This window comes from Plodia interpunctella, chromosome 27, assembly GCF_027563975.2.
Source record: "Plodia interpunctella isolate USDA-ARS_2022_Savannah chromosome 27, ilPloInte3.2, whole genome shotgun sequence".
Classification (NCBI taxonomy): Eukaryota; Metazoa; Arthropoda; class Insecta; order Lepidoptera; family Pyralidae; genus Plodia; species Plodia interpunctella.
This window is the reverse complement of record NC_071320.1, coordinates 1,742,717-1,765,976: the sequence shown is the minus strand read 5'-3', so window position 1 is coordinate 1,765,976 and position 23,260 is coordinate 1,742,717. Positions and strand designations below refer to the sequence as shown.

The 23,260-nt window shown below is 34.4% G+C and overlaps 2 protein-coding genes across 3 annotated transcripts; both read left to right on the top strand.

The window, feature by feature from the left end:
- The first annotated feature begins 10 nt into the window (after positions 1–10).
- On the top strand, positions 11–18,160 carry Mgat1 (Mannosyl (alpha-1,3-)-glycoprotein beta-1,2-N-acetylglucosaminyltransferase). 2 transcript variants are annotated; one of them, XM_053765133.1, is made up of 10 exons: positions 11–678; positions 1,698–1,822; positions 4,332–4,545; positions 5,595–5,673; positions 6,424–6,573; positions 16,187–16,277; positions 16,554–16,658; positions 16,940–17,107; positions 17,606–17,758; positions 17,789–18,160. In XM_053765133.1, the coding sequence occupies exons 1-9, from the start codon at positions 402–404 to the stop codon at positions 17,717–17,719; spliced, it is 1,323 nt and encodes a 440-aa protein (XP_053621108.1). In that variant the 5' UTR covers positions 11–401; the 3' UTR covers positions 17,720–17,758; positions 17,789–18,160. The 2 variants fall into 2 exon arrangements, with proteins under 2 accessions (XP_053621108.1, XP_053621109.1); XM_053765134.2 differs by having other exon boundaries at positions 17,606–18,160.
- Positions 18,161–20,387: 2,227 nt separating this feature from the next.
- LOC128681343 (adenosine 5'-monophosphoramidase HINT2-like) lies at positions 20,388–22,515 on the top strand. The gene is made up of 3 exons (XM_053765143.2): positions 20,388–20,551; positions 20,963–21,074; positions 21,565–22,515. Exons 1-3 carry the CDS (start codon positions 20,474–20,476, stop codon positions 21,735–21,737), a joined length of 363 nt encoding a protein of 120 aa, XP_053621118.1. The 5' UTR covers positions 20,388–20,473; the 3' UTR covers positions 21,738–22,515.
- Positions 22,516–23,260: the final 745 nt, after the last annotated feature.

Below are 23,260 nucleotides of genomic sequence, written 5' to 3'. Positions count from 1 at the left end.
AGTTAACTGATGATAGTTGATCCGTCCGTGCGTTCGGTCGGTCTCGGTCGTGGTCGTCGTAGGTGTATTGTAGATTGATTGTGTGTTCGTTTGGTTTTGTGGAGTTCTAGTTTGGAATTTAAATTAAAGTTACTCATAAAATATAATGCACAGAATATTTATCTTTCTAAAATTCGTGGGAGTGTCATCTATATAAACCAGTTCTTTTTTAATTCATGGCAAAATTAATGTTTTACATTTTGATATCGAGTTGGCCAAGTTCGGTGTAAAATAATTGGCGTTATAACAGCTTCCTGTTATGGTTACTGTTTACAGTTCTGATTTACACAATAATGTAAAGCAGTGCACGTCACATTCCTTTACAAAGCACTGAAATTATACTGTTAGTAAATTCATACAAAATGCGTGTGTATACTAAGAGACTTTTAATCGCGATTGTTTGTTTATTATTAATATGGTTAGTTACTCTGTACTCATCAATGATAGAGGTGCCACGGTCGCTTCTGGAGGCGCACGATGTGCAAAACATGGAGAAAAGGATAGAAATCTTGCACCAAGAATTAAATTATCAGAAGGTGCAAACTAACCAATTGAAAATAAAACTAGAGGAGGTGAAGAGTGCTCAGGAGGCAAGAGGTATTAATATAAACGACGATGAACTCGGCAGAGTTGATGATTGTAAGTTTAATTTGTTATATTCTTTTTTACCTTTATTTTTTGCATATGATGGCAGGTGCGGAACCAGTTGTGGGCACAATGGACATGCCCACAACTGTAGTTGACTTTGTACGTCATAAAACACAATTGAAGACGGATAATAATTTACACTGACTTTGATAATCATAATTTAATGCCACTCTATAATTGTCAAATCTCAATACTGTTATATGTAACAATAATACAAGGAATAGTTTGTTGTTATATACTCAATGGTAAATAATAGATAATCCAGGTTAACTCTTCTGAAGAAACATTTGATCCTGGCTATAAATGAAATTTTAAACCTTTTGCACATAGATACAGATAAAAAAATATTGTGTCCCATACACACACATTATACAAAAATTATAATAAAATAAACTTTAAACATGCATTACATGTGCCAAAATGACAGAAGCAAGGCTCAGCTTAAAACTTCCTGATGCCCACAGATTTTCAGCTGCTACCTTCACAAGAAGTAGCAACAATAATACAAATATAAATTAAAATTTGTCTTAAGAGTATTTAAACAAGCCAGAAACATGGACCATACAACAGATATAAACAATAGGTACACAATTCCAAATACACATACTAAGAAAATCTTTGATACAGTTGTCTTTGACAGGGTCATAAAATAGTACAAAATTAAAACTCTCTCAGTGCTATAATTTATGCCTTTGAAAATATTCATCTTGGGACTTAGGTTGTGTGTATTCTTATCAGTGGCCATGTGTTTTTAGATGCATTTATCATCAACCATGACTGTTTAATGCTCATGACACAAATACATTTTTTTAAACCGGCCTTCATGTTGGCAAAATCATATGACACCATTTAAATTAAAAATTAAAGGGAGACCAGCTGCAAATTCTATTTTCAAATAGTTTTTTTTTTCTAGTATCATATAGAGCATAGGTAAGGTTTTTTTAGCCAGTACTGGCTAAGCCAATTGCTATTTTTTTAATAACCTACGTAATCAATGTTATAATTTTCAGTTGACAGTCCATTGATTCTCCCAATCTTGGTGATGGCTTGCGACCGGGTCACAGTGGAGAGGTGCCTCGACAATCTAGTTAAATACAGACCGGATAAAACAATATTCCCCATCATAGTGAGTCAGGTATGCCTTCTACAATCTGTGCCAAGAAGATTAATACTTTGAATGTAATATCTGGAACTCTCTCATTTCCACATGTTGCCGATTGTGTTCGGGACTGTGACATCGTGAAGCCCGGGGTAAAAGTACGACGAGTAATCTGTGCGACCCGCCTCATAAATTACCAAACACACTGCGGTTACAGCACCAACACTGCCATACATATCTGTAGACAGGGTGCATAACGACGCGTTTATTTTCATTTCGCCGGGAGTGTGTCTGTTTGTCCTATATTTTTTAGCAAATAAGTTCTATACATATTCGGAATCAGCAAATAAAGGCATTTATAAACATTATAGTACATACAATTTAAAAAAAGAGTCATAGAATTTTCCCTAAATTTGGTTCTTTAATATCAGCAGCAGTTAGATAAACTCCATTTTTTCTTAAAAGTATCATTATGTAAACAATCTCACCACTTTTTTTAAAATAATTTTTACAGCAATATAAATTAAAATAGACTTGTTTTTTTAGGAAACTACTATTGTTTAAATTAGGCCGATACACGGCCTGGCTCGGATAAAACTAATTATAAAAATAAATTATATACTACATTTAATAATTTAAGACTTAAACTTTCCTCAGAAATCACGCTATCTATTAAAAAAACTGTCGTGTGTAGTTAAGATTTAAGAATACAAATAAGGATGTCCGTTACGGAACTAATAGGTAGTTAAAATAAAATACTTGGAGCTAAGAATTAGATAATTATATTTTTCTTTGTTCTTACAAATTGGTAGATTGGAAAACAGAAATCAAATGACAGGAAAAAACAATAGAAAAAACTAGATTTGTAGTGCGCGCGCAGGAATAAAGTTTAAATTGTCGTGTTCGATAGCCATTTGATGCTGCGCGAGGGGTCGCGGGCGGGACGTGCCTAGTGTTGTGGTGTACTGGCGTAGACAAAGGACAGACAGAGAGTGGGATGCAACTTTGTTTTATACAATGTAATGATAATGATAAATAGGTTTGTTATATATTGAACAAAATTCAACAATAAGTGAAGATTTTTTCATCTTAGGACTCGTAAGACAAATCGTAGTGTAGGTATGGGATAGATTTTAACCGCCCTCAACCATACAAACGATAGGTATGATAAGAAACATTGCAATCTAAAAATGATTAACACGATTAGTGCCAGTCTTTGCGTATGATAAGATTAATGATCCATTTACGTTAGCTGATTAAACATATTTTTATTATTGCTTGCATGTATTAAAGAATACACGGGGATTTCGCTCCCATGGGAATATCTGTATAAAAAAGTACCGTATAAGAATAATGTAACTTTAGATTAGATTTAGGAATAATGTAACTCAACCTATTTTACGGTGTAATAATTTTGAAAATCGTTTGAGTAGTTGATGAAATTATATTTATAACATCAAAATAAATAAGTAAAAAAAACAACTCATTTGATACATGGTCAAATAAGTTTATTATGCAAAATAATTTTCACCCCAGAACGTTTCGACCGCTGCGGTGTCATTTCCTGAGTAAGGAATAATTTCCAAAATTTTTTATTATTATATTTATTATTTCCAAAATCAATCATTCATAAAATTTGACAGTACGCTATACTTTTTTAAATTATGCTATAATCCGAGCGAAGCCGGGTCGGGCCACTACTCAGCTATAAAAATATACAGATACAGCATCGTGTTTCATCCCTTACTCTCACCACTAAAGTCAGGAATAATGTAGTTTTCTACTGGTGAAAGAATTTTGGAAATCTGTGAAGTAGTTCCGAACATTATCCTCCATAAAAAAAACTTATATTGCAAAATCAAAACTTACATTAATATTTTGAAGATGACTATGATATTACAAACGTCAACAAGGAATCAATCTGTTATTGTTGTCTCTCTCTCATCTTAGCGTTTTCTCGGTTGTTTCCTTAGCCGTTGAGCGTCGGAGCTCAGCGTCCGTTTACATCCATAGGAGGATATAGAGTGGTCCTATTCTAGGGCGGAACCACACGCCGTATTGCACATAGATTCTTCCACCTTAATACGTTAGTTAGAGTAAGTAAGACTTACTTATATTTTTACGAGTGTTTTATCGACGTATTTTTACGAGTATTTCGCTGATATCTTACGAACCACGGTTGACTGGATGATATTGCTTATAAATCTCGCGCTCAAACATTAACATTTTCGATTTGTAAGTAACTAGCGGCTCGTCCCGGCTTCGCTCGGGTAAAACCAAAATGAATTATACACTTTATTCCACTATCTTTGTAACATCCTAGCTCCCGTGGGAATTTTGAGATAAAATATAGCCTATAGCAATCTTGGATAATGTACCTTTCTAATGGTGAAAGAATTTTTGAAATCGGTTCAGTAGTCTCGGAGATTACCCGCCTCAAACATATAAACTCACAAACGCTTACCTCTTTATAATAATAGTATTAGATAAGCTAAGTAATTAAAACGAGAGTATTTTTTTTAATACATTCCATTTCTCATGCTAGGATTGTGACCACAACGCGACGTACCACGTGATCAAGAAATTCACAGACTCAGATCCGTCCATAAACGTGGTGAAGCAACCTGACCAGTCGGTCATACCACTGCCCCGGGCCAAGGTTAAGTTTGTGGGGTACTACAAAATCGCGCGACACTTCAAGTTCGCGCTTAACTATGTGTTCAACACGTTGGGCTATGAAGCTGTTATTATTGTTGAAGGTCAGTGACCTTAGGCTCGTGTAATCATTGTTCAGTCGCCGTGCCATTGCGACGACGCAGTAGCTGCGTTGAGACCTATCCGCACACAACAGTGCCAATCAGTAACGTATCCATCAGTGTCAGTGAAAAATGATATTGTACCATACATTTTGTACGATGCTATCTGTACTCGTCAGTGACAATGTCGTTCAGTGACGTCAGTCACTGTCACTGAAGAGTACAGATAGAGTACAAAATATATGGTACAATATCATTTTTAACCCCCGACGCAAAAAGAGGGGTGTTATAAGTTTTACGTGTCTATCTGTGTATATATCTGTCTGTTGGATCGTAGCTCCTAAACGGATGAACCGATTTTCGTTTAGTTTTTTTTTTTGTGTCGTAGATAATTTTATCCCGAGTGTTCTTAGCCATGTTTCATGAAAATCGATTCAGCCGTTCAAAACTTGTTCACTTACACTGATCGGCACGTGTCGGCACTGTTCCGGCACTGTTGTGTGCAAATAGGCCTTTTGTGCTCCGTTGTTTTCTATAGATTGACGTGCGTTGACGTATATCGAAACTTCATACAATTCCTGTGTTGTCTGTCGACGGACGTCAAAATGACTAAGCGTGACTGAGCAATGGCGCATGGCTATTACATATTCCGTCTTCATTAAGTCACCTAAAGCCGGATACACATTTCGCCAAACTTTGACAGACACATAAATAAATATATTAGGACAAATCACACAGATTGAGATAGCCCTAAAGTAAGTTCGAGACTTGTGTTATTGGATACTAACTCAACGATACTATATTTTATAACAAATACATATATAGATAAACATCCAAGACCCGGGCCAATCAGAAAAAGATCATTTTCCATCATGATCCGACCGGGGATCGAACCCGGGTCCTCTCGGTTCAGTGGCATGAACTTTACCACTGCTCCAGCGAGGTCGTCAAAGTCACACATTACTGGTTTCTACTACTGGTTTCAATAAAGGTAGTCATTCAATATATATATATATATAATTAATTTATTCATTCATTATATTTCATTTCAGATGACCTGGACATTTCTCCAGACTTCTACGAGTACTTCTTGGGTACTTATTCGCTGCTCGTGCAGGATCCCAGTCTATGGTGAGAATAATTATAATCTATAGTACATTCTATACTGTATATTTGGGTGTTTACCTATCTATGTACAAATAGTATGTTACAAAATATAGTATCCCATGACACAACTTACTTTGTGGCTAACTCAGTCTGTGTGATTTGTCCATAAACATTATTTATTTATTTATTTATTTATATATATATACACTAGCCGCCCGTCCCGACGTTCACTCGGGTAAAACATAATAAATTATACTCCTAAACCTTCTCAGGAATCACACTATATATTGGAGAAAACCGCATGAAAATCCGTGTAGTAGTTTTTGAGTTTATCGCTAACAGACAGACAGACTCGGCGGAGGACTTTGTTTTATGATATGTAAGTATATTTTATTTCTCGTATCTGAGCGATATTAATTCGGAGCAATAATGCCGCGAAGTGAATGTTTATTCACTTCGCGGCATTATTGTTCCGAATCATTTAAAATATTATTGGTCTTTATCACACCATTCTATACTGGCTGTACCCGGCAGTGTTACCCGCGGGATTATTTGAAAAATACTTACATGTTTATAGACAGTAGCGCCATCTACTTTATAAAGAACTATTGACTATCAGCCTTTTTGACTAAATCCTACGGGAATCACGTATTTCATAAAAAAGTACCAAGCCGTTTGAGAGTGAAGAAGTAACAAACGTACAGACTTTCGTCTTTATAATATTAGTGGGATTCCTATATTGTATACCTATATTGGTGCTTACCATACTTCCAGGTGCATATCGGCGTGGAATGACAACGGAAAGCCTGACGTCATCGATATGTCCACCCCAGAGCTGCTGCACAGGACTGACTTCTTCCCGGGACTCGGCTGGATGATAAGGAAGCATACTTGGATGAAACTAGAGTCGAAGTGGCCGCCCGCGTAAGTCTCTTGTATATTTATGATAGCCTAGTACCTCGTGATATCATGCCGATTTTGTAGATGGGCGTTCGTTTGTTTATACTCTCAAAGAATTATGATAGCCTGGTAGAAATATGACAATTTCGTAGACACAATTGAAGGACTTCTTCCCGTGACCACAGATTAAATAATACCCCAGTACAGATACCCAACTTCATACAAGAAAAAGACGCCTCAAAAATAACCAATAGTAGTAATCTATTTTTAATTAAATATTGGCACCGCCAGGGGCAGCACTGAGATAGTCTCTGATGCAAGCATAAGTGACAGCATGCGCTACTTGTCATAAATAAATTATATTGTATCCATAGATGGCGTTTAGGTAAATTGCAGATTGTACTGAGGATCAACCTAACGAGAGCGTCACTACTGTCGAACAGATTTGACAAGGAAATGGCTTTTTGAAATGTTTCCGATTTTGGTTACTGGGTCAAGTATCCTTGTCATTCTATAACTAAAGAACCAATGCTTTGTCACTCCAAAATTGACAAATCTTCCTTTATAATTTTATTAATTTTAACTAGACTAGTGAAGAAAATAAAACTTGTTTGTTGCATCGCACGCAAATAGTCAATTTTGTATCAGCTACTTTGGCGCTTTCGACAAACATTGTTGGTTTTTTATTGCGCTAAATAAAAGCACTAATAGGTACAAACTATCTACGCAATATTTATGCATTCTCGTCGGCACTAGGTGTGCGCACAAAGACCAAATACCTAACATATTCTATAGACGGCTGCAAGTGTAAGTGTGTAAGATTTCCATACAATAATCCGGCTAATTCATACTTCCATACTACTTACTAATTTTATAACGAGAAAAGATTTGTATTTTTTACTTTTTGTTTATAATGAATAAACCAAAAAAAATCATTCAAAAATTTTTTGGACCGATTTTGATGAAATTCGAAAAACAGATAGATGCAACGTTTCGGAGTAACAGACAATTTTTTATGGTTTTACCCGAACGAAGCCGGGACGGGCCAATAGTCTCATAGGCAGAGGCAGATTGGGCCGGGCACGTGACGAGGGACAAATGCCGTCAGAAGCGCTGTTTCGTTCTTCTCTTATAATACACACATCTCTTTCTTTCTTTCTCTATTACGGGCATGCATAAACGTGCACACACACACCGCAAACTGTTGTGTTTCTATCTCTTTTCACCATTACGGAATGCTAAAAAGAGATAGAAATACATTCGTTGGCACTTGATTTGATAGTAGGTCTGTGCAGTAGGTAGGTAGGTAGGTAAGTAAAAAAAATCTCTCGGCGGCAGTCGGCATGGGCACGGAGCAATGCGGTCAAGGTTATCACTACAAAACCTACTGAACTTTTAACTAACATTTTTTTAAATTACGTATCTAAGTATGTATCATACCTTTAGACCTGTGCCTATAGGCAGGCATCCAACTAACATTATAAACGGAGTTTTTGAGAATATATATTTGTTACACTTTCATTTAATTACTAGCCTTTGCCCGCGGCTTCGCCCGCGCAATTTCCCACGGGAACAGTTAGGTACCTACTGTGTTTAAGTAGACAGCGTGAAGAGGTACAGGTATATTAGCTGTGATATTAGTAAAAGCAAGTAAGATAATTAAGAAATAGAAATTAATTTTAAAAACCTAATATAGGTACCAACCTTGGTAAGAATTTGGCACACTATGTACCTACCTCAGTAGGCGTTGTTGCCACATTGAAAGTTTTTTTCATTCATCGTTTTGTTCCGCGCTACCACCGCTCTCCCGCGCCCGCGCACAAGTACAGTCAATAACACAGCACATCAACATAACTAACGAGATGTGGGTGAGAATCACGAGATGCATTGAAACCCGTCAAATTGGTTGGTGAACCAAGTAGAGTAGTTTCAAGTTTCAAAATCATATATAATGACTTATATGTGATTTTGATCTGAATACCCCAATTTATCAAGTAACGGGGTACTTGGAGATTGGGTTATATGGACAAAAAGTACTCCCAAAGCATCCCGAAATAGTTTACTTGGTCTTACCTACGTATTTTGTTACTGTGTTTGAAAGTTTTGAAACACATTTTTTTGTAAATATGTCAATTTAAGAGTAGTAATGCATCGGTCAACATATAACTCAATAAAAAAAACCTCGCTCTAGGCAATAGGGCAAGTTAAAGCGCAATAGGGTTGACAAGGTCAGAAAATTAAAAAAAATGTATAATCTAGATAAAATAGATATATTTAGGATCATTATGATATATCATAGACTGTAAAAATGGAGCTGGTTCTAAATACGAAGATTTAAAGTCGGTTGGATAGAGTCCATTTTCAAAAAGCATGAAGTTATAAAAATAAATTTAACCATCATAAAAAAATAAAAATTTAGTAACAACTTTTATTAAGAAGTCAGCACCATAAACGTAATATTTAATATATCTGTCGAACAAACATAGCTTTCTTAGCTAACATTTTAGCATGATATATACTATTTTGATATTATTACAAGTAAATAGTAAACAGAATTTCATGTAGTTACTTGAAATGAGGGGTGTCATATGAGTTTTCTTCTAAACAGTAAATACATTACAAAAATCAAAATCATCATCATCTTCTAAACAGTAAATACATTACAAAAATCGAAATTAGGCCTTCACAGGCACTTTTTCACGTCATATTCTAAATTAAATAATACTAAAGCTACAAACTACTAGCATTTTGGAATGACTACAGCTGAGAAGAAATGCCGAAAGAAACTCATTCAAACAGTGTTGGTCCATGCCAGAAGGGCTTACAGTTTTTCTAAATATAAATGTATATATCATTTTTTCTGTAATATAACAACGTAAGTACACAATAAAGCACATGGTCAAAAGGTATACTGAAACATATTATGATGTGAGTGCTGAAGAAAAAAATGTTTATATCATTAACCAGACAGACCAAACGAAATAATTTAAATAAGAGATCGAACTGACCAGTTCCCCCAACAGCACCCGTTCACGAGTTGACGCATAGGTCAGCCATAGCGAAGCTCTAGAGAGAACCTCCTGACTCGACCTATAACGCCGCCACCTGTTTGACCATTAGAGTGTGCATACTCGATCCCCATGACCTAACATAATAGATTTGTTACTTTCAAACACTTGAAGAATCACGCACATGTTTTACAAATAAATGTCAAAATATATGCATTAAACATGTCAACAAAATATATATAAATTATAAAAAGGTAAGATCAAGTGTGAGAAGCAGAAGTTTTTGGAAGAGTCAGTTTTTTTTATCATTTAAGTAGTCGCTAACTGTGTAATAAGCATTATCCATCACAGCGTTCTTAATATAAGATTTAAATTTTACACTTTGACTCACGAAAGACCGCCTAACCTTTTTAAGTCGGAATCTGTTCATACAAAGTTTATGCTTATTACGAGTGTTTACACTATTAACAATATTTTACTAAATAAAAAGATGACACTAAAATTGCATGTATCCTCACTTCAAAAATAAGGTAGTTTCATATAAACTGCCACCCCCACTCCAGTGTATTTTATTTTTGAGAATTGTTACCGAAATAAAATTATTGTTACTTATTTTTCAAAATTTTCAGTTTAGATTTGGAATCAAATAATGATTTTCTTGACTTACAATAATCATATACTTTGACTTCTAATAATTTTTTAATCAAAAAATCAAAATGTTCCTTATTGTGATAATCAGTAGGTTCAATAACTATATTTTTAACACCATCTACTAAATTTGATATTAAATTAATTTGATGTACAGTGTTGATTCTTCTTTTAAATAAATCAAGCGTCTGATCAACCAAATTGATAAGAAAGTCTGTAGGAGATTTTAATGTTGGGATTATTAAATTAGAATATGTTTTATTAATCAACAATAACTGATTCTTATCTGATAAATCAACTCCATCATTAATCAATTGTTGCTTACAAGCTAAACAATCAAATTTTTCGATGCATACTTTGCCCAACCACCCAGCAAAATACACAACTGAACAAGTTTCTAAGTCTGATTTATTCGAAGACGTCCAATCAATTGGTTCTTCTAATAAATCAGTTAACAAATCATCGTCATAATTATGCTGCCGAGAAGGGCCAGCGACATCGCGTGCATGTTCAACTTGGCTAGATAAATGAGAACATGAAGCCTGTATCAGTTGCGTATTTTGGTTATTAAAATTAGTAGAAGAAACAAAAGTGGCGTCATCTGCCTCGCAATTGGTGTTTTCTAATTTTATTAAATTATTAAGCAAATTCGATCTGAATATGGCTCTTAAGTTTCTTGATGTTGGATTACGATTACAACCGCCCCTCATTCTATAAATTCCAAATAAATTTTCAATCACATCTTGATTTAATCGATACGTCATAATGAATTTAACCTCGGTGCCCTTTGAGAACTCCTCGCTGGAGAACTGCAACACAGCATTGATTGTTTGCTGTATACCCTCAAAACACGGAGGGCTTGTGAATTTAATTGAATTATTTTTCGTAATCATTTTTTTCTTCAAATCAGCAAATAATGATTTACCCTTAATCAACGATTGATACACATGCGTATTTTTATTTTTTGTTAAAGCACATTTATTAGGATTGCAATCAAATTTATTTCTTGAATTTAACGAATCAAATAAATCATTCACAACTTGAACAAAATCAGCTGTATTTTTGGCTGTAGTACTTTGCAGTTCTCCAGTATCGACTGCCGTTTGTATAGCTGCAGCAACTGAATGGCTTAAAACCTGTACGGCGTATTTCACCCGCATTTTTTGAAAATTATTAGGCTTTAAGTGCACCGGGGTTAATTTATTGATTGATTTACTTTTATTATTTTTATCTATATTATATACATTAATAATATCATTAAATGAAATCCCATTACCATTTAAATCAAAATCATTGTCAATCAAATTATTTCTGATATTTTTAATCAAATGCGGTATATCAAAAATTGTAAAAATTTTACGATTATCTATAAATATATATGGAACATCTTTTGTTGCCCCCATGGATTTGATCGCCTTAACATTTGTTGTTGCCTGGTCACATACAATCACTTTCGGTAATAATCCACATGCGAATAATCTGTTAATTAAAGATTTAATTAAATTAATCAACTTGTCAGAGTTCACATTTTTGTGTGATAAAAAGTATGCTACAGGAATTTTCCAATTATTGTAAATACCTCTAACTACAAATACAAGTGCATATCTGGCTTCCACGGGGGAACGATCGCCTCCACCAAAGTCTTCGAATCCCTCCACCAAATCAAATTTTTTTGAATATTCTAAATCAGTTTTAATGCTCATCTCATCAAAACAAATTGCACATGATTTATATTGTATAGATTGATCAACAAATTTGCGATAAATATTTTCAAAAATATCATCATTTAATCCCGGTAAACAGTTGGTGGATTGCAACCAATTTTGAATGGTAGTGGGAGCAGCTAGCAAGAAGCCTCCTTTTCTTAAATATTTATAAGTGGCAGGAGACTTATAGTAAAGTGACATGCACGTTTTTTTTTCCGCTTCTGTCCATTGTTTTTTTCCTTTTTTGAATTGCATCATTATCAAATTTTGAGCTAATTCCCCTTTAAACTTCATTTTATTTAAATCTACCAAATTTTTGTTACGAATTTTTTTTGATAATTTAATACTTTTCTCTCTATAACTTTTTAAAAGTTTGCTTGTGTTTTTTATAGATCTTTTCAATTTTTTGCACCTAGGTGTATCCTTATAGTAATTTTCTTGTTCCCAGTTTTTCCTCGGAGTTGTGGGTCTACATTCTTCTTCCTCCATAGTATTTTTTTTATTTTTCATACCGGGATAAACCCTTGTTGGTGGTATAACTTTTAGTTCGGGTGACATTTGAGCTAGGAAAAAACAAAAACAAAACAAAAGCATGAAATATGCAAAGTCAATCTACAACATAATTGCAGACTAAAAGAGATTTTTGTACATTTACATACGTTAGTTTTGTGCTGGCTTGAAGTATGATAACGAAGAAATGTAGAAGTGAGAGAAATGTTAAAATACGCAGATATTCTTAGGTTAAATCGGGGCCTTTAAAATTCGGGGTCCAGAGGGAATAAATAAAAGTTGTATGTAATTGGGATCTTTAGGCTATTTTTATGCAGAATAAAACTTGAAATTGCTCATAGGGTACTTTTATGCTGAATTTCTCACACTCTGATCCCGAGGGAGAGAGCTATCAATATAAATATAATTAGAGAATCTCTTTGGTGTGGCTGTCATGAATATTGAGAATATGAGCAAACTGTCTCAATATTTTTGTACAATTAAATATGTTACCTTGAGATGTAGATGGAACAGGTGAATGGGGCGAACAGCTTAAAGTTTGATCCTCTCTATAGTTTATAGGAACTGCCAATTTTGACAATCTCAGTCGTTTTCCAAATTTATTTTGTATAAACATCTTATCAAAATGATCTACACATATACGTTTGTTTCTTAATTTATCTTGAGGCATATGGCTAATGGTCATATTACCTAGAATATTATTTTTCTTGTCAGAAAAAATCAATAATGGGTAGGTAGTTACAATAACTTTTTGTTTTTATTTGCAATATGTCATCTAGAATATAACATAACATCTAGAATATAGCATATATATGTATGTATTTTTAAATACATTAATTTAATGAATTAGTTTTGAAACTCCCCACTGTAATTTATAAATAACCAATTGATTATAAAGAATCTATCCATTCTCCTACAAATTATAAATATACAAGAGGGTTCCCGGCTTCACTTGTGTAAAACCATAATAAATTATAAACCTTTCTCTTGAAACACTCTTATCTAAATAAAAAACCTGCATCAAAATCATCATCATTCCATCCAGACAGCGGGAATTTATTTTATTCATTGTTTGCTTAATACAACAATATATTTATTAAAAATATCTAGCTTATATGTTTGGTATCAGATATAAATATGATATTTAACAAAAACAAGCAAGTCAACTCAAACTGTCAACAAAATCTACTGAGCGGATTGTTATGAAATATGGTGCACGGGTCGAATATAAGCTGGAATAACACATAGGGTAGTTTTTATCTCCAAATTCCCATGGTAGCGAAGCCCGGGGCGAAGCTAGCATACATATAAACCTTCCTCTTGAATCACTCTATCTATTAAAAAACCCACATCAAAATCCGTTGCATTGTTTTAAACTGGGGTATTATTTAATCTGTGGTTTTAAAGATCTAAGCATACATAGGGACAGACAGACAATGGGAAGCGACTTTGTTTTATACTATATAATGATGATGATAATGACGTACCTAATAATCCAGTTATCACAATGAGGGCGATTGAAGTCCATGGTTACAGTACCTAGGTAGGTACCTACCTATATTTAATTGTGTCATTCATTAATAAATACATAACTAGGGTCTTACCGCAATTTTGTAACCAAAGTTGTAAACGAGGCGGATCTCCGGTAGGGAATCGAAACATAGGTTTTTCACCCCAAGAATTATCACAATTAAAATAAGCACAGGTAGGTGCCATTTTGTGCCGTTTAGTCAGCTCAGATCCAGTAAAGTCCAGTGTGAAAGAAAGCCAAAATAATCGTGTGCGGAGGATGTCAGAGTCCGGTGTGAATAGCCAATTATTTTCGTGTTAGTTATACTTGTCGGTGTCCTGATTCAATGCCAATTAGTTGTATTCGTAAGAAGATCCAATTCAAAGGTCCGATAATCAGTGCCAGGTCGTAGATAAAAATTAAAACAAAAATGGGGTGCGCACTCAACTCAACGGTAAACAACAAAGCGAAGTAAGTAGGTAGGTAAACATAAACAAACTTTTCCTTGAAACTTCACTTGAGGCCTGCGTTTAGTTTCGACAAATTTTTGTAATGATCTGCAGAATATTTACACATTTTTTAACAATTTGATCATTGAATTAGGTATTCATAGGTATATATCGTATAAAACATAAGTATTTTAACTGAACAATTTTTTTTCTATATTTAAAAAAATAATACCTTGATACATAATTCTAAAATGAAATGATTGTTTAAGTCGCAATAACAGTGAACTAAACGTTAATAAAAGTTTCTTTTTCTTTCGAATTTCTGCGATCGTATGACAGAATCAGGTGCATTATCGGCGGAGCAATCGCCGTATTATGGCAATTCAATGATAAATGTTTTTTCCTTGTTTCATGCATAAACATATATTCGTGTCAGAGTTTACCGATAGTTTGTAGTAGCCAAAACATATATACTACCGTTTACATATTACATTCGACATACATTGCTTGTTTTTGATTGCGGTAAATAAAAGCTCTCATACAAACTACGCTATGTTTATTAATTCGCGTCGGTATCAGTCTGAGTTCGACGATAGTGTATAAAATGAAAAAAATGCCATCTAGTGATATATTTTTGAAACATTCATTTCCCCACTAGATGGCGAAAGAGTAAGGGAAATCAATGCTTTCTTGGTATTTTCGAACCTTTATTGATATTGCTAAAATAATCTTAAATTTGACATTTAATATAATATTTTTCATTAGTTTAAGCATATTTTAAAGTTAACGTATTTTTAAAATCGTAAATAATTAGAGAAATGTTCAGTTATTCTTATTTGTTACGTATGGTGCCATCTATTGTTAATTTAAACTAAATATTCGGCAGCTGTACTCGTTGGGAGCCCATGCCGTGACTTGGCTGAATGATATAGAAACATTATTTTGAAGAAACTCGAACCGAAATATCTCTGTAGATTTATGATAGCTTGGTAACGGTGGTACCTGATGTAGTGACGCTTATAGATTAGCGTGCAAAGTTAAGTTGATGTTTTGATTAAATTCTGATAAAATTATGATATTCTGGTAGAAATATCACAGTTCCCTAGACATTATAGGACTTCTTCCGGAACTTGGCTGGATGATGTGGAAGCATATTTGGTAGAAACTCGAGCCAAAGTAGTCTCATCTAGATTTGTGATAACTTGGTACTTGGTGGAGTCATGCCAATTGCGGAGATGTGCGCAGAAAGTAAGTTTAATATAACTCTTAAAGAATTATGATAGCCTGGTTGGAAATTATACATAAATTTATATTTAAAAAAAATTATACATAAATTTATATTTAAAAAATGGTAAGCCCTTCTGGCATAATAGGGACCAACACTGTTTGAATGAGTTTCTTTCGGCATTTCTTCTCAGCAGTGGTCGTTCCGAAATGCTAGTAGTTTGTAGCTTTGGTAAACATCATTCAATTTAGAATATGAAGGGAAAAAGTGCCTGTGAAGGCCTAATTTCTGAATAAATGATTTGATTTGGAATACAATTTTCTAATTTATTAAGTTTCAACCAAATTTTTGGCCAATAGTTATTTTTACTCAGCTGCTGGATAAAGAAGCACACTTGGATGAAGCTCGAGTCTAAGCGGCCGCCCGCGCGTGTCTCTTGTTGATTTATAATAGCCTAGTACTTGGTGATGTCGCGCAGAGTTCGCGAGTTTGATTTAACTCTTAAACAATTATGATATCCTGGTGGATATAACTCAATGGTACAAAACCACTTCAGTCTAACCAAATTCATTTGGTCGCAGGTTCTTCGACGACTGGCTCCGCAACCCCGAAAACACCGAAGGCAAGGCATGCATCCGACCGGAGATATCCAGGACATACACTTTTGGCAAGGTCGGTTATCCGCACAACAATCGGATCATTACGCGGCTGCCTTCATACTTATTTGCGCACACTAGCGCCACCATCTTAATTTCAAAGTATTCATTGCGTTTTAATAATAATAAGGTATTTATTTCAGGTCAATAACCCATAGGTATATTACATATACAACATACATACAGAACATCATACATTTGAAAATAAGATCGAATACATAATATATTAATATTATGAATTTGGTATTAATATTTAACTTAGTGGCAACTACCCTAATGCTTATTGTTGCAGGTGGGGGTCAGTAAAGGGTTGTTCTTCGAGAACCACCTGAAGACCAACGTGCTCAACAAACAGTTCGTCGAGTTCACAAAACTGGACCTCAACTATTTGCTGAAGGTGGGTAAAACATTCCCTTATTAATATTCTTTTTGTGTGTTCTTGGCTTCATTCGTCGACCGCGACTGTGACGCCGTGATGGTTTCAGTTAAAAATAAGTTCTTCAGATTTGGCTCTGATTTTATGACCGGCCGCCTGCCCTGAAATGAGGTATATATCTAGAGCTAGGTTTCATAATTTATTATGGTTATACCCGAGCGACGTGCCTCTAGTTTCAATCAAAAGACATGTTAAAACTTTTGTAACCTATAATTTTAGTGATAAAGCAAGATTTTTTCCAGAAATTCTACGACCCCTCCCTGGATACGCTGTTGGACTCCATGCCAACAACAACAATAGAAGAACTGGAGGACATGCGCGCGGGCACGGTCCCGGTCAAGCTGACGTACCTCAACTCCAAGAGCTACCAGCACCAAGCTAGGATGCTTGGCCTTATGGACGATTTCAGGGTAAGCTTAATGGCAAGAAATTAAAAAAATAACAGCTTTTTAAGTGTCAACAAAATGTCACTGTCAACTGTCATTCCTATTTTTTGTGATTAATGTGTTTACCATAGAGTAATGCGTTTGCCCATTCCAGGTTTCTAGGACCAATATTTTTGTACTATATAGCCTATTATGACGGACACCCAATAATATGATATTGCCATGAGATGGGCGGACGACATGAAAGTCGCAGGTTGTACATAGATGAGAGAGACAGGACAGAGGAGGTTGGCGTACGCGAAGAGAGGCCTATGCTCAGTGGGCATAAACAGATTGAAATGATGAAAGCCTATTAAGTCGTCTTTGGTCTGCTTCACTTTCACCCAATTATAGCCTATATTTGGTCGGGGATTTAACTACATGCCCAAATCATGAAATCCAGCGGTTTAGCCGTGAATTCGGAAGAAATAGACGGACAGACTTTCGCATTTATAATATTAATTCAGACCAATTTGATTTCAGAGCGGAGTCCCACGCACCGCGTATCGCGGTATAGTCACGTGCAAGTACCGAGGTCGGCGGGTCTATCTCGCGCCTGCTTTTCGATGGGAGAAGTACGATCCATCGTGGGGCTAGCGATCGTTACAGCAGACGCTCAATATTAGATAGACCACGGTGATTTCACTTAAAAAAAATACAATCAAGTGGATAGAAACTAAAAAAAAAATCTATGGATTGGCAATATAGTGATCATAGTGTTTCTACTAAAATAAAATTTAATCAATCGGCTATAGAGTGATCATAAGTGTTTCAACATAAAAAAAACATGAAGTGACTACACATATATAGTGATCATTCAAGAGTTTCTTTAAAAAAAATTAATCAATCAGCTATATGTAGAGTGATCATTGCGTTTTAATATTAAATAAATTAATCAAGTGGCTAAAGAGTGATCCAATTAAAAATTAGTCAAACAAGTGGCATAAACATGGTCATCATCTGAGTTTCTACTAAAATAAAATTCAATTGATCGGCCATAGAGTGATCATAGTGATACAAATAAAAAATAATAATCAAGTGGCTTTTAACTGCAAAACTACTATAGTCAACTGTAAAAGTGTCATTCCATGAGACAAATTACCTTATAGAAGGATGTCGCTTAAGATGTTTTACTTGTTAATTTTTGCTATTACCTAGATATGCATAATATGTCATAAGCGACTGTTCTCTATGAGGTTAACCATGAAATGTTACAAATTCTTCACAAGATAATGATCTATTTCTTCCCAGACTGTGTATACGTTTCTGTCACTAGATGGCGATAGTCATGTCAGATGCCTTTAGGCGACTTAAATAAAATCTGACACCAGTGTTAGCGATAACACTCGATAAGAAAGATCTTAGACTGAAATATATTTTTAATGTATATTTAGCTTGATATGACAGCTAAGGAAATTGTAAATATCTAAAATGTTATTATATTGTATGTCCAAAATGCATATAACGATAAAATTATGTGACTGTCCACCCTACTAATAAAGGTACCTTATCGTCGATTTTTAATCACATAAATAGGTTTATGCCTATTTCTGTAATAAACTGCTCTAAAAAACAAATTATCCCAAACAAAAAACGTTCATAAGGTACATACCCATGGAACATCACAAATATAGTAAATTGTAAGTAAAAATTATGTTTTAATGAAACAAATCAATCAATGACACAAATCACAATATCTCGCGTTTTCCCGGTTTCTTCCTCAGCCGTTGAGCGCCAGAGCCCAGGGTCACAAAACACATATGTGCTATTATGATTGTATATTGTAATTTTGTGAAACCTACGATTATCTCATGAAAGTTCGATAGAAATATACCTATTTAATACATTTCGTGAAATGTACAATTCCACAATATACTGTACAATCGACATTTATTAGTGTAAGTTAATAAATTACTAAATATAATTTATTATAAAACTAAACATATCAAAAAATTTTGTGAATATCTTTTTAAATTTTCAATGTAATTACTTTTTACTTTTCTGCTGATGTGTTTAAGTTGTCACAATTTCCAAATTTTATTTTTTATATATATAATATGTATAATTTCCAGAGTACTTTTTAATACTTTGTAGCATTTATTTGATAGTATTTATTTACCACTACACCACCATTATTATTTTTTTACCCAAGTTTTTTCATCAAGCTCATTGAGTGGACTGGACTTGTGAGACTTTTGAAATTCTTCAAATAGTCGACAATTCCAAATTTGGCCCTGTTCTATTACACGTGTGAACTGGCTATTATGAAACATAAAATACTTAGCATGTCATTGCGTCCACACATACTCTTTTTTTTTACACGATGCGTACACGATATGGGAGAAAGAGACAGTAGATAGATATATGGACGTTAGTAATGTGCTACATGTTATATGTTTCACGGTAGGCCTTCTAAAAACTGTACCTATATGTATAGTTTTCAGTAATTAAATATTTTGGGTTATATTATTTGAACTTGTTATATTAACTTGAAACTTCGTATGTATATAGGAGTAAGTATTTTGCAACACCTGTATGTCAAAAGGCGAGCGAAAGCTAGTCTATTTCATTTTAATATTTAACTAACGATATACATTTCAAATTGGTCACATACGTAGTTTTTACATCAAAGTGAAATCCATCTTTGATTTATAGATTTAATATTGTCGAATTTATAATTTATAATTTGATATATTAATATGTTTATTGTGCTACCTTTTTTTGTTATAAATTTTAATTGTTTTTTTTTTTAATTTTCTGCATATTTTGCTGTACCTAATTCTAATAATAAATTTATAAGACTGTGATTCGCATTGTATAAAAATACGTGCTGTAAAAAGCTATGTTAAAATTAGGAATATAGGATTTTAAGTTTATTTTGCCTTTTCATTGCAAATCATGTAATTCAAAACTGACTATACGGGGAAAATGTATCCCTGGGGAATAATTCCTACCTGGGCCGACTTCGATGAAATTTGGCACACAGACGAAACCTTCATAAGTAACATAGGCTACTTTTTTATTATGGGTTTACCCGAGCGAAGCCGGGGCGAGCCGCTAGTATTGGATAAAAATGAGTGGAATATTTACTAATACTATTTACCTCTGACGCATGAACAATACCCAATTCCACACTATCAAGTCGCGGGCAAAATGTACTTAGAAAATAAAATTACAAATCATTGTTATATGATTCATAACAGATAGGCATAACAGTTATTTAGATAAGGATTTATTACATACGTAAATGTAAGTATATAATACATACTTATGTGTCGTATAATAGGTGATAAACACATGATTGAGGTTATTAAAATATAGTTGCATTTTTTAATTTATTATTAATTGAAAATGACAGCAGTGCAAATAAATAATAGAATTGTGTTTGGCGGGAAAATTCAAAATGATTACATTTACCAGGATGATCAGGCATGTATATTACGTTTTATTTGACTTTTGTCTGGCTAGTTACTAAGTAGACATACTGGAGTCAATTACATTCAAGTAATGTTTTTTTATTCGTAGCAAATGATCTGATACTATTTTAAACATTTACAGTGTTTTCAGTTTCAAGGACGTTTATTTATGTTTTTGTCCTCCGAGAGTTTTGTGCGTCAGAATCTGAATTCCTACTACTTAGTAGGTGCTAGTAGGTACTTTAGTGGTGTGTGGTTTTGTCCTTGAATAGAACTACCTACCTACTCTAAAAGGAAATTACAATGAGGCTTAAAGTCGCAAAATCACAGAGGAATCATCAAAATTTTAAGGTTATTTTTTCGAGAAGAAATTTCCAATGTAGTCGGAGCGTCTGCACGGATAAAGACTTAATGATATTTCCAGTGCGTGGCATTCGAAGCTGAGGACAAGCAAGCCCCGGATCACTTTATAGTGGTCCCTCGGAAGACCATCCCGAGACTGAGCGACGCCACTGTCGCCGACGAAAGACTTTTAGGTAATTTCTCATCAGTGGTACCTTCATCAGTCCTTGCAGGTTCACTTTCCTACTTTTTACAAGTTTTATTTACTTAACTTGCAATCTGTGCTTGCAATGTAGGTATATCCCTATGTCTCAGGTGGAATCTTGCAACTCAATATTGAAGCAGATCTTCATCCGAATCCTGAAATTTTGTACACACGTTCATTTTAGGTGACAATTCATTGTTATGATAAGCACAACAGCAACAGCTCCAGCCGTGGGAACTCCTCAATGGTTTAGTGATCGGACATGACAAGATTCCCCATGGATTTAGTAAGTACTTCGTAGAACAGCACCTACTAATTCCATGGATCTCTCTGACAACAATAAAAGGTCGTGTCTAAAATGATATTTTGTAAAAACGCGTAGGTATATGGGGAAAAGAGACAACATGTGGACTTTAGTAACGTGCTATATAAGTGTTTAAGTTTCGTGGCAGGCCTACTAAGCCCCATATCTATTTCAGGACACATGCTACTCGTAGCCAAAGGCCTGGCGGCCGACAGAGGGCTCTCCCGGGCCGGCTACCACACGGTAGTTGACGAGGACCACCGCACCAGGACGCTGGTGGCGCTGCATGTCTTCGAGAGGTCGCTGCTGCATATGCTATGGCCTACAAGTTTGGGGAGCAGGCTTTAACACATTAAAGAAAGAGAGAAAAACTATTCGTCTAATTACCTACTATTATATTTTATGCTTAAACTAAAAGACTTTATTTTAAAAGAACTTAATATCGCATGAAGCCGAAAAGGTAACCACAGCTGTATACTATGAAGTGACACAGCCCTGATTTTCAGCGTGGCCTATAAAAGCGGAATAAAAAATGTATTAATTAATATATTAAGTTAAAGTAAAAAATTATAGTGTGTAAAAGTAAAACTGCATTTTCCACGTATTGGCTTTATATTTTTTTATATAATAACGCGTACGGTTCGGGAAGGGCAAGGACATTTTCAATATGTAATAAATTACATATCAGTTTTACTTCTTTCTTCACATAAAGTTATCTAAAAGACATGTACACCGAAGTTGATTCTAATATTATTAAAACAAGCCTACTTTTTATAAAAATGTATATTTAAGAAATAACATTATTTTGTTGTTATGTCTACATTCGACTAGAATGTAATTCTAGTACCGACGAGTATTTCTTTAGTAATAAACACAAAATAAAAAATAATTGTGGAATTTCGGTGAGAGCAGCACTTGCTTGGCAAACTTTTAAATTCCATTCAAATTCAGCGACAGTAGATTCTTCAGTTTTTGCCAGGCCCGCTAGCGCAGGCGGTTCCGGGTCATAAATATTTGACGGCGCTGCGGCGGCGCTTAACTAATTTTTTAGAATAAATTGGTTTGTAAGGAATTTCTAGATAAAATTTGGTTGACTGGTTAAAAAATAGTAAGTATAGGTACTTCAAATTATTGTTGGGTAGGTATTTCAATAACCAATAAAATTCAGTCATCTCTTTTATCAGTTTTACTAATTACTTACGTGATTTACCTACTATATTTTTGTTCTCATTAAATATACATATAAAAATGCTTTTATTATAAAGGTATGTATGCTCCAAAATCGTGACGTCATAACACATGTAGCTGTATTTTTTTGTACCTAATCTTCTAATACTACCTACTTACCTATATTTTTGTTTTTTGACATTAGAATAAAGTATCTGATTTGACAAAGTAGCCGAAGTGCGGTGCAAAGTGCATACAAAAATCTCTAACTATCTCTACTTCTACTAATTAGTGGCCACGAAAATACTGTTAAGTAACTACCTACTTTTTTACGTTTTGTTGTAAAGTGAATTCAAAACTTTTAGAAAAAATAGTTTCTATGACGCCCGCCGCCGCCGTGGCATAGGCACAGATATAAAAACATTACAATGGCGTAGGAAGAATCACAAGCCTGAGCATATGCATAAAGCAATAAGTACGTAATTACTTGGTACATATGTTTACAATATTTCAAACTCGATCCAAATGAACCAATTAACGAAAACAAAATCGTGGCTACATTTTTTTTCTAAATTATAGGCGCCGATGTCACATACCGAAGCGATTTACGCAGGTCGCGGTTCAAATTCAGATTTCGAATGCCGCAGTCAAATATGCGGAAACCAGCCAGTGAGGAGTTGTCAAACAATTATTTCCTTTTTAGA

Coding starts and splice junctions, on each gene's coding strand:
- Mgat1 (XM_053765133.1), top strand. CDS start 402: ATGCGTGTGTATACTAAGAGACTTTTAATCGCGATTGTTTGTTTATTA. Junction 4,546..5,594: donor AGCTGTTATTATTGTTGAAG/GTCAGTGACCTT, acceptor ATTTCATTTCAG/ATGACCTGGACATTTCTCCA. Junction 6,574..16,186: donor GAGTCGAAGTGGCCGCCCGC/GTAAGTCTCTTG, acceptor ATTTGGTCGCAG/GTTCTTCGACGACTGGCTCC.
- LOC128681343 (XM_053765143.2), top strand. CDS start 20,474: ATGACAGCAGTGCAAATAAATAATAGAATTGTGTTTGGCGGGAAAATT. Junction 20,552..20,962: donor ACATTTACCAGGATGATCAG/GCATGTATATTA, acceptor TGATATTTCCAG/TGCGTGGCATTCGAAGCTGA. Junction 21,075..21,564: donor CGCCGACGAAAGACTTTTAG/GTAATTTCTCAT, acceptor TATCTATTTCAG/GACACATGCTACTCGTAGCC.